At 36.7% G+C, this 18,594-nt stretch overlaps 2 protein-coding genes across 7 annotated transcripts in view; both read left to right on the top strand.

Moving 5' to 3' along the window:
- Nucleotides 1-7,244, top strand: part of LOC136260400 (hepatocyte growth factor receptor-like) — a 40,930-nt gene extending 33,686 nt beyond the window's left edge. For 3 of the 5 annotated variants that reach the window (XM_066054116.1, XM_066054118.1, XM_066054117.1), the window contains exons 11-14: nucleotides 999-1,108; nucleotides 2,595-2,754; nucleotides 6,677-6,817; nucleotides 6,951-7,090. In XM_066054116.1, coding sequence (XP_065910188.1) covers nucleotides 999-1,108; nucleotides 2,595-2,754; nucleotides 6,677-6,817 — 411 coding nt within the window. In that variant the 3' untranslated portion in view covers nucleotides 6,951-7,090. Of the gene's footprint in view, nucleotides 1-998; nucleotides 1,109-2,594; nucleotides 2,755-6,676; nucleotides 6,818-6,950 lie in introns of all 5 variants that reach the window. The other 2 variants (XM_066054119.1, XM_066054113.1) reach the window with 2 other exon arrangements.
- An 880-nt stretch (nucleotides 7,245-8,124) lies between these two features.
- LOC136260965 (uncharacterized) overlaps nucleotides 8,125-18,594 on the top strand; it is a 37,492-nt gene continuing 27,022 nt past the window's right edge. For both annotated transcript variants that reach the window (XM_066054890.1, XM_066054891.1), the window contains exons 1-5: nucleotides 8,125-8,293; nucleotides 12,327-12,357; nucleotides 14,155-14,573; nucleotides 15,564-15,905; nucleotides 17,585-17,710. In XM_066054890.1, coding sequence (XP_065910962.1) covers nucleotides 8,230-8,293; nucleotides 12,327-12,357; nucleotides 14,155-14,573; nucleotides 15,564-15,905; nucleotides 17,585-17,710 — 982 coding nt within the window. In that variant the 5' untranslated portion in view covers nucleotides 8,125-8,229. The remainder of the gene's footprint in view (nucleotides 8,294-12,326; nucleotides 12,358-14,154; nucleotides 14,574-15,563; nucleotides 15,906-17,584; nucleotides 17,711-18,594) is intronic.

Below are 18,594 nucleotides of genomic sequence, written 5' to 3'. Positions count from 1 at the left end.
GTATGTCCCTCAATTGTTTATTGGTCCAGCTAGATTGTAAAGGGGCACGTCACTCAATTGTTATTGGTCCAGATCAGTATTGTGAAAGGTCCTATTGTGCAGTTACAAGTCTACCAACTGTCTAGCAGTAATATCTCTTAAAGAATATGTATCGTGATGTCTAATATGGAAAGTGCCAATACAGAAAATTAATACCACAATACGGTTTTGTAGCACAAAGAAGATGACCATCTTGATTGAAGATAAAAGGAAAGACAAGGCATAGAGGACAAGCACTCATCAGAACCCCTAAAGGCATATGCCACTGGTGTGTGTGCTAACTGTTGCAAAAATGGTGATCATATGTTTAGCCTGGTAAGGCAGGCAGTGACCAAAACTTGGCCATGGGTTTTGGTGTTTTTGTTTTTTTAAATTCTGTATTGGCGTGTGTATGAAGTTTTGCTTAGATTTATTGTTACATATGTATATACTAAGACTATTCCATTAAAGTATTTTTATGGCTTAAGATATTTCTAGGGTGGTTATGGGGAGTGTGCATCATTTGGGGGGTCCCATGATAGACAAAGTAGTTAGTATCATGACTGACAAATAGTATCTGATGAGAATGTTGCATTTCATGTTATCAAGACTTTATCATTTAGTTTAATTACAGTCAGTATAATAATTCTTATTGTTTATTTTAGTCAGCATTTGAGATGAAGCAAACCGAATAATCTGTGGTTATCTATATCTGCAGAATACACACATGCAGTACCGAATCAGTGTCTCCCTAATATTTTTGGCTTTCCAGCTGCATCACTCTTTTGATGATTAATAAATTAAAACATTATCAACTTTAAGATGAGCTTTGATGAGCTAGATGTACGAATTTTAACACACGTGGTGTATCTGGGATATATCTCAGCATTCTCACATTGTAATCCAAATGGTATAGTTTTTCACTATAGTTAGTACAAGCAATCCATCTATACTAGCTATATGTATGGTATGTTTAACAGGAGATCAACTACTTAACACTGGTCAGGATGTGTTGTGATATTTGTAATGGGATGAAATATCTTGCTTCAATCAGATTCATCCACCGAGATTTGGCTGCAAGAAATTGCATGTAAGTAAAGTTCATTTGGTAGAACTATTGGTTGGCAGTGGTCATAGTGGCCACCACACTACAGTAGTTTCTGACCCATATCAAGACACATGATAGTGTATGCCATGTAGCCAAGGAACCTAGTATTTCTGCACAGCAGACAAATACATATTAGTACAATCACTTTCAGTAATGACAGCTTAAAATTCATATGGCTAAGATATATGTAAGTTATAATAAAAAATGAACTCTTGATATAGCTTGCTATTATTTTATTCATTCATTAATCTGTGTATGCAGGAATCATGTGTGATTATAAGTGTAAAAGTGTCTAAATCATTACAAAACTCATACTCTGCTATAGATATGTTTTAAATTTTATAACACCACAATACTTTATAGTACTTATGTTTTGAGATTTCTTATATGACACTCATAGAATGTTCAGGAACTAAACTATAGCCCTTATTTGTAAATAGCAACAGTGGATACACTTTAGGGTTAGGGTGTTCAGGTGTGTATATCCATGGTACAAATCTGTACCTTTTCATAGAATGTGTATGCTTTTAAAATTTTGCAAAAAGTTTGAATATAGTTGTTCATAACTTTGTGATTGTTTATCAGAATTGCAGTACATAAATTCACTGTTATATCCCTTTATATATGTGTATATACCAAATTTCAAGACAATTGATATATGTGTTTGAATTTTGTTTTTGGAAACACGGATCACGAAACCTATTAACCATACAACCCTGAAACCCTAGACCATGAAACTCCTACACTATAGAACTAGTATACCTAAACCATTTTTCTATTTGGTATGTGGTCTCCCCTACCTGGCAGGAAACAATCCAATTTGGAAAAGGAAGCATGGAGCTATGTTTGCCAAATCACATTTTCTTTCTTCTTGTTAATGGTACACCAGTGTTCTTAGCCACCACACTGTAGAACTGTATGGAACCCTAGAACCAGTAGAACCATACAAAGTCCTATAATGTGGAACCCCTAAAACCAAAAGAACATATGAAACCCTTGAACTCATAGAAATATGGAACCAGTATAGAATCTATAAAACCAGAAGACAAGAGGCAAAGGAAACATCATGTCTCATGAAAGGTGTGAAGAAGGTACGATATCAAAGGTGATAGCTGAGCAATGGCTACAGCAACGTGATTGCCACCAAAAGTTTGTGATCTTAACATCACTGCAGCCATTTGTTGACCACCACCTTTTTCATACCAGCATTTTTGAAGTCCACACCTGTTTTCACAGCTGAGCCATTTTGGGTTACTTGTTGTTACAAAAAAATATTTAACCTAAAGCTGGCATAGTAAGTTCACTCTTAATCAAATTATGTGTAAGGGCACATCTCTATTTCTACAATGTAAATAGTGATTATTGAGAATGTATGGGCAAAGATTTCTTTCATATTGTTCATTGCCAATGATAACTAGTACTGGTAATGTATAATTTCCTTTCTAAAACGTACTTTACATGGATATAGGGTAGATAAAGACTTGGTGATCAAAGTGGCAGACTTTGGGCTTGCAAGAGATATCTATACTGAAGACTACTACAGAATGGGACACAGAGCTCAAGTACCCGTTAGATGGATGCCACCAGAAAGTATTCTTGATAGATATTATGACCACAAGACTGATGTGGTGTGTAATGTGTTTACTGCATAACTGATAGAATGTCATGTACGCAGCTAAGGGAAGCAAGTCTGTGCTCCTGGGAGCATGACAGATAGTGGAATCTGTATTAGCAGCCATTAAATTTTGTATAGAAAAGCTCCTTCTCTAAAAAGGCCAACTTTGAGTGAGAAGATTATTATGCAACTAATACACTTTTCTAAATGCAGCCATCTGCCTATTACATGTATACCTAAGAAGTTTTGGTCCAGAAGTGACCAGCTTAGACAGGTTCCACTGTATGTATGCTGAAACCTCTCTAATCTGACACCTCTGTAAAAAATCTGACATTTTTTTGAAAGACTTTCTATGTAATACTATACCTCAATAATCCCACATCCTTGTATAATTTTCTTATCCCAGTGAGCATCAGATTATAGAGGTTTCACTGTATAACCAAACCAAAAGATGCAATTTTCACACATTTGTTCTGGTTGAAACCATACCACATTTGCTGTGGAAATATCATTGGGGTAGGATGCCTCCTATATGAAAAACTTGAGCTAAAAAGTCACCTAGCCATGTTCTCTTATTTTTCTTTGTATCATTTTTTCACACATTAGAAAATTACCTTGTTCAAATATGGAAGGCTGGCGGAGTATGTTCCAAGTGTATGTACACGTGTTGTTATTGGTGGATCTGAGGGGGGGGGGGGGGCAAGGGGGGCTTTGTCCCCCCTGGTGCCTCTCTTGCTTCCCTTGAACTAACAGGACTATATTTACACCAGAAACAAGAATCATGCATTCACACTGTATTCAGAAGTACAGAGAGCCAACAGGCAAATAGAAGACAACGGTTATAAATGCACTTCACAGTTATAAACTGTACACTGTGAAAAACTGAGTGAAGTTTTGTGCTAAAGATCAAGATACTCTAGTAGAACAGTCACTCTTCTAATGTCATTAACTGACAATTTTGTAAATTATAATCAAGAGTTCATAATATAAAGTAGTAAGAGAGAGTGTCCAACAGGAGTACATTCCAGCAAATACACTGAGTAAGATAGAATATCAACACCTTGGTTTGTACAAAGGTTTCACCATCTCAACACATATCAACACTTGCCTTCCACCAGTAAATGTGTCAATTGGATCAAAACTTTCAAAAGTCTAATTTTACTCAGTGTGTTTGTACAGGCTATATTGACAGTTTGACACTCTTCCTTAATATTGTATATTATAAACTCTTGTTATAACAATACTACCTTATGTTTAGTACACTTTACCATCAAACAGCAATTTTATATGTTTTCAAAGCATGCATTTTGTTTGCTAAATAGCTATGAAAATGCTCCCAAATTCAAACCTAAGAGGTCTAATTTTAAATTTCTAATTCTCATTCATCTAGCTATACCAAGCGAATTTATGTAAATGGTGTACTAGAGTTTCATACTTCTCCTCTTAGTGGATTTTATCTCATAACTTCTTGCCTCCCCCCTCCTCAGCCCCCCCTAGCAGTGTCTCCTAGATCCGCCTATGCGTGTTGTAACCTTTCATAAGTAAATGTGGCTGTAGGCATGACAACCAATAGTACTTGTGATTTTGTAGAAATTGCATATAAAATGCCAGTACTTTATCTGATCCAAGCTGGATCTTCTTACAGACTTTGGTGAAGTATCATGTTTTTGATAAAAATCTGAGTAAAGATCAAAAGCATAAGTGCAACTTCAGCAGTCATGTATACAACATTCAACAAATACTATCTTAACCAAAACTCACGTGGCCAAGAAAGTAAAAAGCACATGCCTCAATAAACAAGTACAACCACTACTGTGAGTTATTTACATGTAGCAACAGATTCCCCATCCTCACCGTAATTTAAAGAACCTACAACAGCCTTCAACTATGTACTAGAAACAAACAAACTTTGTATCCATACTAATTCACTCGCCTCATATAATGAATGTGGAAAGAGTTATGCTTCTAACCGCAAGATCAATTTAACCTGAGTACCACACAACAGGAAATTTTGATGATAGAAGAAATCAGCAAAGTTGATGAATCAGTTAGATTCATCAACTTTTAATTCGTCAAATGTCCATAAGTTCCCTTAAAAGTACATGTTTAGGTCTATATTTTTGTCAAGATTTAAGTCATCATAGATGATGAAGTATGGATTCAACTTTTTCTTCAAACATCATACACTCTATTAGAGTATTATAATAATATTATCAAATATTGAATTAAATCATGCAATTAAATACATTTAATCATTGTATCTGCATAGAAAACAAGAATTGTGAGTAAAAACAAACCTCAAAGTCAGCCATGCATAGGCTGGTTTTGGGGTAAGTAGAATTCTAGGAAAACGGAACGGAAACGGAAAGCGGGAACGGAAACGACCAACGGAAAATGCCTGATGAAGGTTATCATGTCAATATACGGGTTAGATTTTACAGCATGATGTTTCTTTGTAACATTGTTGGACCCTTTCGCACTGTTCCGCTAAAGCGATCGAAACTCTCTAATAGAGCAGTCACTGTGCATTAAAATACTCTACTAGAACAGTCAAGAATGTTTTAGCTAACTACTATGCAGACCTTTAAACCTGTGAATGATGGAGCAACTATGGCTAACAAAGATTAGGTATGTAGACTAGCGAAAGAGTCATCAACGCTGACTGTTAACTGTACCTTTAAAACTATAAACATTTTAAAAGATTCAACACTGACACATGCTTGAAGAAGTTTGTGTAGTTATATAGACTGAAGACAGTGTCTATATAGGCTATGCACTTACATGCAGCTTCCCAATAAGAGTTATGTATGATAAGGTATGCTGTTAGCTTGCTTGTCAGCTGCAAGACGTGCATGGCTGGTCTCATATGGCACACACTAGCTATATCATCAACACTATGTAAAAATCTGAAATAACCATACTCCTTGAAACCATACAAAAGATTCAGCAATTAAGAGTGAAGAGATTTACAAGTATTCTAATCAATTGACAGTGTTTACATAAAGATGTTAGAAGGTGTATGGCTGCAATCTTGTCAAGATAAAAGTTAGGTATGTGGTAGATACAGCAATCAGTATGTGTCAGGCTGAGGTGACTCCAATGAAGAGGCTGAGTGTTGCCAGCTATAGTACAATTATTCACAAACTTTCAATACTAAAAGGCCCCTGGTAAGATACATGGTTTGTAAAACATTCTGTGACTGCTCTATTAGAGTATTTTAATGGACGGTGACTGCTCTATTAGAGAGTTTCGATCGTTTTAGCGGAACAGTACGGAGGGTCCACCAATGTTACAAAGAAGCATCATGCTGTAAAATCTAACCCGTATATTGACATGATAACCTTCATCAGGCATTTTCCGTTGGTCGTTTCCGTTCCCGCTTTCCGTTTCCGTTCCGTTCCCGTTTTCCTAGAATTCTACTTACCCCTGGTTTTGGGGCCTTATAAAGTACAAAAAGAGGCTGCACCTTTTTTCACAGCTTGGCTGTTTTTGTGTGGTAATCTATATATAGAAATATTCTTTTCTTAATAAAATACCCTGATCTTCTCACTACTTGACTAATCTACAAGAGTATAGGTGACTGAAAGTGGCTTGATAAAAATGGAGTGGCTGTAGTCCAACTATGTAGTCTTACCACCCACTTAAGTTCATAGCCACACAAAAAATAATAGTGATAGTCTTATTCTGCAGCTCTGCGGTTAACTATGTCACTGTACATAGCTATGGTGAGAATGTAGCTTTATTATATGTGCCGTTTACTAGTGCTAGCCTACAAACTGCTTAGTTTCTCGCAAACTGATTTTGGGTATGCACATTTTTCAAGGGTTTTAGTCGAAACCATGCAACCCCCCATGCATAGCATTCTGTATCCACCACTGTACATATTACGTGCACTTTGATAAGTGCTAGTGGATTTTACAAAATTATTTTTCCAGTGGTCATTTGGAGTAGTCTGCTGGGAAGTTTTCAGTCTGGGGAAACTACCTTATGCTGGACTGGATAACCAGAACATAGTGAAGTACATTGAATCAGAGAAACGATTATCAAAACCAGCTCTTTGTAGTAGTGACATATAAGTCAGTAGATAATTGTGTAATACTGCATGATATTCATGTGTAAATTTTAGTACTCATTCAGAATATTGCTGTTAATCACTAGTCACTACATATGCTATATGGTTGCTTACTGGTATTGACATATCTCTTTTAGGTACCAGGTTATGTCAAGTTGCTGGCAGTTGAAGAACAGTGATAGACCAGTGTTTTCCACACTAGCAGAACAACTTGAACAACATTATTCTGATGTAATGGAATCTAACCCATCTGATCCCTCCTCTCCTTACCACAACCTGTTTGATGAAAGTGTGTATGTAAATTGGAAGCCTGAATAACAATCTTTATTAGCTTGATTGTTAGGTCTTAGCTTCAATAGCCAATAGTCATGCAATACAAGAATAATTTCTAGATTATTTGTTCGAGATTATTATTGTTGTGTTATAAGTTATATTCCTGTACTGGCGATACACAATTCACACAATTCAAAAAATCATTGCATACAAGCCCAAACACAATGTAATGTATAGGTTGCCAAAAAATTGACTTGCAAACATTTGATACCATTTAGCTGATTACAAAGTAGGAGCTATACTGTGTGAAATACTGTTGATATTTACATGGAGAGCTAGTATAGCTAGTTCAAGTTGCCCCGAACTAACTACATATGCATCGACATCATATGCACTAGCTATGCTATGAAGTTCAGTATAGCCGGTTATAGCTATAAAATTATACTATTGCGGTATCTTTATTATTAGCTAAGCTGCATAGCTGTGAAGCTACACTTTACCCATGCACTTCAAGATACAAAAGTCAAATTAAAGTTGATTTACAGTATCCAAAAAAAAAAAAAATGTAGGAGGAGGTTATGTTAAAGATTGCAGACATTGCTATCTTCAAAGCCACACATCTATTATATCTAATGGCACAAGTGTCATGGTAGCTACGTAGCTTATAAATGCTGATTTACCACATGTGACCTTCAAATAAGTCCTTTAAAGGATGGAGTTCCTCTTACCCCAGACTCTCTGTAAGATAGCTGCTGGTACTGGGGACTGAATGACATTCTAGCTAGCCATAATACCCATACACCATGCTATGCCATATGCCATGACGGTTTTCAATGCATGCATGCATGCTTTAACTAATACTATCCGGCATCAAGAGTTTATAATGGTGTAACACATTATAAACTCTTCCTATATTATTAACTATTGATCGTATGAATCATTAAATGAAAATTTTGGGTGCAACTTTCAATATACCATGCACATCTGATCACGATGTGTATAGTTATATCGTGCGCTTGATAAGTGTGCGGTGGGTGTGATAAGCGTCTGTGGGTGTGGTGCCGGTGCCCACTGAAGTTGGACTGCCGTGTACCTTGTCGCACGGGCTGTCCTTCTGTCACTGAAGACCAGCAGTTAGCTAGGATGTCGTCACAAACTCTGCTGATTGTGACGCCTTGTCTGATTCTGTTTGTTTCCGCGGCAAGTGGTGAGTTTGATTCTCACTGTATGATAGTATACCGAGTCTAGCGCCATAGTGTGAAAGGTGAAAGCCGGCACGCTGATGAACCTTCCATATCAATTGTGCTCCTAATGTGACATTCAGTTTTTGTGTCACCCGGCACAGATTTGACCTTTGGTAACCTGGGAATTGCAGCAATTTTTGTCACTGATAACTATATTCATCATTTTGTCTTTATCTCCCTGAGGCATTATTTTAAACTGTCAAAAACATAGCTATTAAAGGTGTTAATCTAAGAAACAATTTAACTTTTGTTTAAAATCAATAGCTCATGCATTCCATTCCTAAGTTATGTTAATAATCCTTTGGATTTATCTGGCTGCCCTTGGGGTGTAAATTACCAATGGGCAGGTAACTTTGTAGAATTTCATGGCTAATACAAATGAAAATGTACCATGAAGCCATCTAACTTCAAAAGCAAATTTCAGGTTACATGCATCTTATAAATCCTTGCTGATCACTGTACATTTAAGAAACCATGGCTGGCTATGGTACATTTTACATGTGCATGACTAGCTTGATGTGAGAGCATGCAGTACTGCCATTTCTTTATATAAAAATTCAAGCTGAAATCGATTGTGGGAATTGATTTGTCTGATATGTACACCCACGCTCTCAGGCCTAATGGCCCTCGAGCTTGGGTATACATATCAAGCAAATCACTCGGGCCCATGATACAACTATTATATGAAATTGTGTATAGACTACAAATGAAAATCAAACTGTTTCAGCAAGATTGAAGCCATGTTTTTACCATTGCTTTATGTAGATAAATAAAGACAAAAATGATAAATTTTCAATGTAAAAATGGCTGTAAAGGTCACCAAAAGTCAAAGGTCACCAAAAGTCAAATATGCAATGGTACTACATCCAAAAGTAAACTTCATTGGTAGCTCAGTTTATGTACCAAGTTGATGCTTTTCTCAGAAGTACACAAAGTCACCATAATATGTGCTATGCTGCTCACATGGTATATAGTTAAATATGCGTATATGGTCCCCAAATTCAGTGGCTAAATCAAGCCACTGAGCTAGCTGGCTAGTTTTGAAGCTTGTTAAGGTGATAGTAGTCCAAATAAAGGTGAAAGGCCAGTCTATTATTAAAATTCATAGCTGCACATAAAACTTTATAGTCGCATGATGCAAATCATGCAATAATGGGCAAATGAGCTATTTACAGGGCACTGCCTGATGCTGACTATTTCAACAAATCATGTGGTACGTATGGTGTAGAGTACTTTGAAACTTTAAAAAGTGTATGGTAGGCATCATGTTCACTAAATACTTACTTTAAAGTGAGTAGCTAGTTACATTGCTAGGGATAGCTACACAACCATTTTCTGATGGCTGTGTCACCAACTCAAAAGTATAAACCACTTCAAAGTTTGCATAACAATACCATAATTGAAACCACAACTCTAGGTAATGTTGCATCATTGTCACACCTCCACTTTGGTTGTTTACCTTAAAAGTTGTTAACTTTTAATCTTTTTATTGAGATAGCCACTTGCCTATGGGTATACACCATTGTATTGGCATGTGCATTTTGCTCACCACAAAGCATACAATGGTAATCATCACCAACAAAGAAATGATGATGGTAACTTCATCATAAATAAGTGCCCATAGCTCTTGTGTCTTACACTGTATGAACATGAAACAAAGACTGTCTTACTCTCCATGAACAGGCAAATCTGATGGTATATAGGTTTTATTGATTTGAGCTTCATTTCAGTGCACAGCAAAGCAATTAAAGCGTGCATAAATTTTTATGTAGCACACGTATTTTTTCCCAGTTCATTTCAATATTTTGTTTATAGCAAAATAGAATTTTGGTCACATATTTACTCACAGTGATTTGTTATAAATTTTCCAAGTACTTTGCTTCTAAATCATACAGTACAGTAGTAGCGAAATAATCTTATGGAAGTTTGCACTTTCTCACCAAAAAATTTCAGTGTATTTACCAGAAACCAGCCTCACAATACTATCACGGCACCTTGGCAATATTGGTTAGGTAGAATAAAGTCCAAAAAGTGTCTTTATAATGGTCAAAAATGTTTTCGATAAGTTACTAGAGAATTTTAAAATATATATTATATTACTATTATATAGAATTTTTTACTTACTGACTAATTGCTTCAGACAAGCATAACTCAACAATGGCTAAGGCTATGTGGCTTTATTTTTTCACTGTTAGATGTCACTTTAGCCCAACAGGTGCCTTTTGGCATACCGCAGTATGTATACAATGTACGCATCATACACTTACCTTTGTCCTCCTTTGTGTCCCATTTCTTCTTGCTGACAGCACAAGGTGTCAATTCACGGTAGCTAGTGCATGATGGCTTCCCTATGGCTACGTTTGTAATGGAAATTGTCCGTATTTTCCATAATGTCAGGATTGATTTGCAGAGGCACTTCTTGTAATATTCTTTGTTTGTAGTGTTGTGTAATGGGCTGAAACCATTTTGCTTTTCAGTAATTGATAGTTGGGCATACGTTCAGATGAAAGCATTAAGTATGGCACCATTCTTTCTTTTGATGTGGTATGCCCTGTTATAAAGAAACAAACAAGTAAAAGGAAAAAGGAATTTTAAGTTCGATTAGGGGTCATAACCATAAAAGTAGAGAAACAAGGGAGGTCGCCTACATCTGCAAATATACTAGTGGGCATTTAAACCCTAATTTAGTCATGGGTATAGACTAAATTAGGGATGTCCACTGGTACATCTGCAGGTGTAGGTACCTCCCTTGTTTCTCAACTTTTCCTATGATCCCTAAAATTCCTAATTTTTCCTTCTACATGTAGTGTACATGCTGTGCCAGCCTGTATAATAGTAGCTATATTGGTTAATGATTCAATAATAATAATCCGGTGATAATGTGACTAAACTTTTCCTTTGGGGCTTAGTTACACTTGCAGATATACAATTTTTATGCTTCAAGTAACTAACAAACCTTGAGTTAGAAGCTGCAAATGTGAAATTTTCACTGAAAGATGGAACTATTATTCAAAGTTTGGAATAAGCAACCCTTGCAGTTTACTACCATTTTAGACCAAGACACATCATATGTCGTGCTGCCAAGAAAGCCAGAATGCCACTCCAGTATAAACAGAAACATGGTTTTGAATTACACATAGCAATGAGTAGATACAAAGGTGAAATTCATCACAATTTTTGAATTTGGAAACATTTTTGGAGAGTTGTGAATGCGAATTTGAAATTGAGCCATTATTGGCAAAAATACATGTAGATGTGTCACCACACTTACAGAAGGTAAACCGCCTATAGTTGAAAATAATGCTATCGCTAACTATCATAGCTTTGTGGTTCAAAATAAATTGGAGTAATAGCTACGAAATTATAAGGCAAAAGCAAAGTATGAGTTACAAATGTATGATCGAGATACTAATAGTACAATCACCCAGAACGTAAAAGGTGCACAAAAACATAAAATATTCCCAACTGAACACTAGGTGATTTGAACCAGGGACCTCATGCCTGGGCCATCACCGCTGTATTATCACTTCATTTAGTTTCTACCATATTGTACAAATGAAATAAGTTTCCAAGTTGGACTGTTAGAGTGCAAAAAATGACTACTATTAGAGTAACAATTAAAAAATCTGAAAAGCAATCTGTCTGACTATCTGTACTGTTTTGTGACCACATCAGTTGTAGTAGTGCTACTGTAGTAAGCACTTTTTACTTCAATTCAATTATTTTGTTCATAAGTTGTAAACTATGTATGGAAATAAACATTAAAGTGAATCATGTTTGTTGCTACTAAGTTCAGTAAGTGATGTGGTACCTTTAACCAGCAGGATAGGGCAGGTACCACTGCTAGTCTACAATAAATATCATTGCGAAACAGCCAAACTGTGAAAAATAGTTTGCAAGAAGCAATTTATTATATAAACTTGGTGTGGTGCATGTTTTCATGTTTATTTTTTTGCATTGTGGGTTAAATTAATTAAAAACATTTTTTTGTTATAGCTGCTGCTGCTCAACACAACAATTCAGCAGTGTAAGAGTGTTACTTGTAAAGTATATACATGTGTATTTTAATACTTGCATGAGAATATTCACTAATTCATGTACGTATATAAGTTTGAGGTTGTTCCTGGTTGGTACACATGATAGTGTTATGGCCTCATAATGTTCTTTCCGAATTTGGGATCACAGTTACAAGTCTGATGGTGTCTCCATGAAATGTTTATGTGCTTGTACTTTTTGTGCAGATGGTTTGGAATCATAATTGGGTTAATGTACATACATGGTTTTAAAAGTTTACATACTGATGTGATGGGTGTTACAATAGTACCTAGAGTATACATACAGTCAAGAGTGCAGGGATTATAGTGTAGACATATAAATAATCGGAGATTGTAAAGCAATCAAGTTTTTGCTTTGGCTAAAAGCCAAACTTAGTAGAGTAAGTGGAACAGTTTCAACAGAGGTAACGACTAAGTGACTACAGTTAGTGATCTAGGTGAGTAAAGCCATAGCATTTAGTCTGCATGCAACATACATTCAGCTTGACTTTGTTGAGGAAGAGCCTGAAAGTATACCCCAGAAGTTTGGTTAAGTAACAGGAGTGTATGGAGGAGGGTTCTTAAAAAGATTGAGATGCTTTAATAGAACAGTCAATTATACTCTAATAGAGCATTCATATTAAGTATCCATGCATTTTTTCATTGTTGGAGGTATTAATGTAGAGTGTTGAATTTCAAAGTTATCCTTTTGTATTGAGGAAGAATGTTTATAGACCAGACAATAAATTTAGGTGATGCAAAACTGTATACAGTGGAACCCCAGACACCATTGGGGAAATTAAATAATTATGTCCTTTATATGGAGGTATCCTTATTTAAGGGGTTTTCTAAAATTTTAAAATAATCAGTTATAATGCAGAAGACTAGACCAAGTGGTGGAGCAAGATGGATTTTCAGAAGACCTGAGTAAGAACATTAACAGCAGCACTTGTACATGCATTCATATGGCTTTTTGTAACTAAAGCGCTTTGTCCTGCACTTTGTAGAATAGGCAATATGGAGACAGTGTTCTGCGCTAAATGATGTAGTTTGATTGATTGTTGTAACTGGCAATGGACCTTTGTTACTTGTGTCCGCAATTAGCGAGGTATTGTACTGTAGTGCTTGCCATGTCTGGGAATTGTGCAGTGTCCGGTTTACAGAATAGAGAGGTGTTCGCTGTTGAGGGGGCATTAATACACACAGGTATTGGAAGTTGCATTTGGGACTTCATTAATTGTCCATTATAAAGAGGCTGTCCACCATTCAGGGGTGTCCATTAAGAGGGGTTCCACTGTATCATAAGCTTATGCTGCTATTCTGCCATTTTAGTCACAAGGGCATTATGTTACATCACTTGAGTATAGCTACCACAAGATGAATAATTGGGGGTCAATTTTGATTAGTTATGAGTCTTTCATTATTGTCAGTGGATTTATGTCTAGCTAAGTGTTTCCCAGAGGTTGTGCAATAACAACTGATTCGCTATCACAATATGTATAATTCTGACATAAAATATAACAATTTTGAACCATTAAAATATTCAAGGTCTCTCAGCAGCTTGGGCTGTTGCCCCAGACCCCTGTCTCTGGTAGCTCTAGGAAATTCCCTTCACCTCAATAATCCTGGCTATGCTCCCGAATAGCGATCATGATATTTAATTGAGAACGACTTTAAATGAGCAAGGTCTTAAAAATTGAGGAGGAAGGGAAAATGTTCCCACTCCCAATTTATAAAAAGTCCTGCTAACATTAATACTAAACATGAATTACATGTATTTTTCTACACAGGTGTGTGCCATTTCCACACTTTCTACTGTATTGTAGTCGATACTTTGATGCTAACACTGTGGTCTATGTTGATGCTGTTGCCTTTAATTACACTAAATTAAATGATGAAATAAAATTTTTAGAGGAAACGGGAGTGTTTGGTAAACTTGAGGATACATGTAGACCTCTAACAGCATATGTAGCTTGTCAGTATGTGTATCCAAGATGTAATGATACTGCACAGGCTTTGGTTCCTGTGTGTGAGGATAGTTGCTTGAATTTTGCTCAACAGTGTCCCCTGCAATTTCAAAGGTTAACTGTACTTTCTGCATCTGTGGAACTGACATCCAAATTATTGAATGTGAATTGTACTGATCAGTTCAGTGCTTTTGGTTCTGTAAATGTTGATGCTAATCCAGAAAGCTGCTACAATTATTATAGTAAGCCATTGTATTTATGTATACTAGGTATGAAATATGTATCTTTATATACATTTGCTATAATTTGCATGGAATTCTACATTTGGGAGCTGCATGGTGTTTGTGGAGGATCTGCAAGAACCCCATATGTTATCACATTTTTCGAATTCTATTTATTACATTTTCTTTATCTAGATAGCCAAAGGAATGATCAACAAAAGTTTCAACTTTAGAAGCCTTGAACTTTCGAAGATACAGTGCTACAAAGTGGCAACAACAGCAAAATCAATTTGTACAGTGACAATATGGAAAATAAACTACAGGTGCTTAATTAAATGGTCATAACTTATGAATGCAGTCCTCTACCGAGATGAAACTTACACCATCAGTTTTCCCATGAACAGGTGAATCCATTGCTGGGTACGTTTTGCCTTGCAGGCTCTTCCTATGACCAGGGCGAAGACAAAAACATGAGAAAAAAATGATAGTAAACTGTTCATCCAATGTGAGGCAGACTAACACTCACATCTTCTGTCTCCTTGGGAGCACTGACACAAATCAAAGATTTCCAAACCCCCCTTGCTTTGGGGATCATGATGGTACCAAGGTATTTACCATTACCACCTTCCTTGACTGTGAAACAAGCGCTCAAAAAAAAATTTCGGAATTTTTTTTGATTTTGTAAATATGTATTTCACCCATTGTGTTTATTGCATTCTATTGTAAAATTAGACTTACGCTAACATATGGGATCCTTGCAGATCCGGTCACATATAGTCAGTGTTTGTAATAACTTAGTATACAGCGTTGTATAGGTATAGCCATAATGTAAGCATACAATAATGTTGGGTCACTCATGTCTAATTGTGCATGCAGTATCAATGAATGTACAATTTATTAGACACGTTTCATATACAAAAAGAGTGAATGCTATATGTGTATGGTATTGTCTGATGGGTGAATTGGGTAGTATGTAAGTAAATATTATCCTTGTGTTCTTTGTTAATGTAGCTGTGCCCATGTTTTTACCATCCACTACACTTAACACTGACACTGATGATCTCAGATTTGTAGTGTTTTCTAATGATGACACATACACCCCATTCTGTTCTGAGCTTCAGAATAGATCTCTTACTGTGACCTGTAGAGTCATGGGTGATCCCCAACCAACCATTGAAATATATGGGGAAAATGAGCTTGGAAATAGGCTTAGATTTCATGGCTTTTTTCAAATAGCTGATGAACGTGCAATTGGACTGGATCCACTTAAGTATGGAGAATTTCTAAAACTTCACTGTCAAGCTTCTAATATTGTAACTTCATTGACCTTCAGCATTACTCTGATGTACACATGTAAGTTATTTAGCCATACATGTTAATTGTATATTTGCATATATTGTATACCCAAGTGTGTTACCAAATGTAGAACCAGATTTATAAAACCGATCCCAGGAAAAATCAAACTAACACCACCAGTGAGTAGTAAGGCCATTGGCTTTAAGCCTCTAAGGAGCCAGTAATTTTGTCCCATTCTTGTGCATTCTGCAACCTACCCATTCCTATGTGAGCACTTGTGATACTACTATACTTGTCATATTTTCTGTCTTATTTGGTAGGAATCTCTGCAAGCAGTTACAAGTATTGGAAATACTGTTAAAAGTAATACATGCTTACTACCCTTGTCAAACAGTCAAGTACTCAGTAAAGATTTTTATCCTCAAAGAGTAAAATTGGAACTCAACTACTCATTAAGATCATGTGACCCAGCTCACATGATGTATTAGTCATGTTGAAATGACACCATGAAGACTGTAGAGTTTGATTCGTACAATTTCTTGTCAGAAACGCTAACATCAGTACCTTAATACAGTGTGTGTATCATTGTTGATACTTGGTACAACATTTCACATGTGTATCAAACAGTATGGTAGTACTGTTTAAGTAGGGATCCCCCAAAACATGGTGTGCACCGCCTAAAGTGCCACCTTTAAAATCATCCTAGAAACATCTTACATGACAAAAATCACCTTTATAGAATAATATTAGTCCATCTAACATCTTAAAAACAAGAAAACACTTACAGGCAGCCGGATATAGATTTTTTTTTAAATCACCAAAACTCGAATTTTCGTCTGCCTGCCTGCCTGCCTGCCTGCCTGCCTGCCTGCCTGCCTGCCTGCCTGCCTGCCTGCCTGCCTGCCTGCCTGCCTGCCTGCCTGCCTGCCTGCCTGCCTGCCTGCCTGCCTGCCTGCCTGCCTGCCTGCCTGCCTGCCTGCCTGCCTGCCTGCCTGCCTGCCTGCCTGCCTGCCTGCCTGCCTGCCTGACTACAGTTGCAAGGTTGGAGGCCAAACAAAGCAGTGCACAGCCACCATTTTATGAACTCACCAGTGGGATGTGCCTTTGGGGTTCCAACAAGTGTGTGCCCTCTGGCCTTGTCTTTCCTTTTATCTTCAATCAGGCTGGTCATCTGCAATGAAACCATATTGAGGCACTAATTTTCTCTATAAAAGCGCTTACGCTCAGTAGATACCTGTAACTTCATGATAGGTTCAATGCCACGCCTATTAACGTGATCTTGGTTGATTAATACCGATCAAGCATCAAGGCCACACCTCTTAAAATTTATCACGATGACACGCCCCATTATTATTGTATTCATAATGCTAGCACAATGAAAATATAAAATAGTGACAGCCCCCTGGTAGGTGAAAGGTTGACTCTAATACAGCAGTCACTAATAGAACAGTCACATGTGTATAGCTGCATGCAATAACAAAAAACCAAACATTATTAATTTTAAAATGAGGTAGGGTTCCAAGTAATAAAAAGTAGTGAAATAAAAGATGAATGATGGTATTACAGCATAGCTCAGTGGGAAAATCCGTACTTTGGCATTGAATAAAATGATTGTTATAACATGCCAATGTAGGGATTTTCCCACCAAGCTATGCTGTAATACCATCATTCATCTCTTGTTTCACTACTTTTTATCACTTGGATTCAATGATTTTTAATATACTATTACCATATAGGTTGTAGTGATGACTCGGGAGATACACAGTACTCAATAGGACAAGAATTCTTGACCAGCAACTCTTGTCGGTGTTTGTGTGGTGATGGTGGAAACATTACTTGTGACTTTTCTAACTGTGAATCAGGTGTGTGTGTGTGTGTGCGTGCGTGTGTGTGTGTGTGTGTGTGTGTGTGTGTGTGTGTGTGTGTGTGTGTGTGTGTGTGTGTGTGGGTGTGGGTGTGGGTGGGTGGGTATGTGCGTGGGTGGGTGTGTGTGTGTGTGTGTGTGTGTGTGCATTTAAGTGAGTTTTACACCTCTCTCTCTTGTAATAAAATTTCCATGTGAACAAACAGGTACTAAGAATTTTGGGTTTGATAAGGGATCATAGAAATAAAAAGTAATCAAACATGGGATGTCGCCTATACCTAGGGACCCGCCAATTATGCCATCATAATTTTGAGCATAATAGGTGCCTGAAAGCATTGAGCATAATGCTAGCATAATAGAAGAATATTTGAGCCATACTATAAATCCTTGATGGTCAAAATACATATCACAGAAAAAGATCAATATACTCTAATAGAACAGTCAATAACTATAATAAAACAATCAGGCAGCTGACTGTTCTATTAGAATGTATCAATCTTTTCTGTCACATGCATTTTGAAGAGCAAAGATGTGCTTCAGCCATTAAATTTTATTATGTGCCCATAACTGCAAATTTATTAGCAAAACATGGGGAATGATGCATAAACCTTGAGCATAATTTGAGCGTAATAGGTAAAATTTTTGAGCAGTGCAGCGTAGCATGATAGGTAAAATTTTGAGCATAATAGGCTGGTCCCTACCTATACCTGCATGGAGATATACTACTGGACATTTAATCCATACTATAGTTATGGTACAAGGACTAAATGTCCACTAGTATATCTACAGGTGTAGGCAAACACCCTTGTTTCATTACTTCAACATTCTATTTGAACTTAAAATTTCTAGTACTTGTGTATAGTAGGGATCATAAAAGTTCAA

This window comes from Dysidea avara, chromosome 7 (genome assembly GCF_963678975.1).
Source record: "Dysidea avara chromosome 7, odDysAvar1.4, whole genome shotgun sequence".
Classification (NCBI taxonomy): domain Eukaryota; kingdom Metazoa; phylum Porifera; class Demospongiae; order Dictyoceratida; family Dysideidae; genus Dysidea; species Dysidea avara.
The sequence above is the reverse complement of the archived record's forward strand: the minus strand, read 5'-3'. Positions and strand labels throughout refer to the sequence as shown.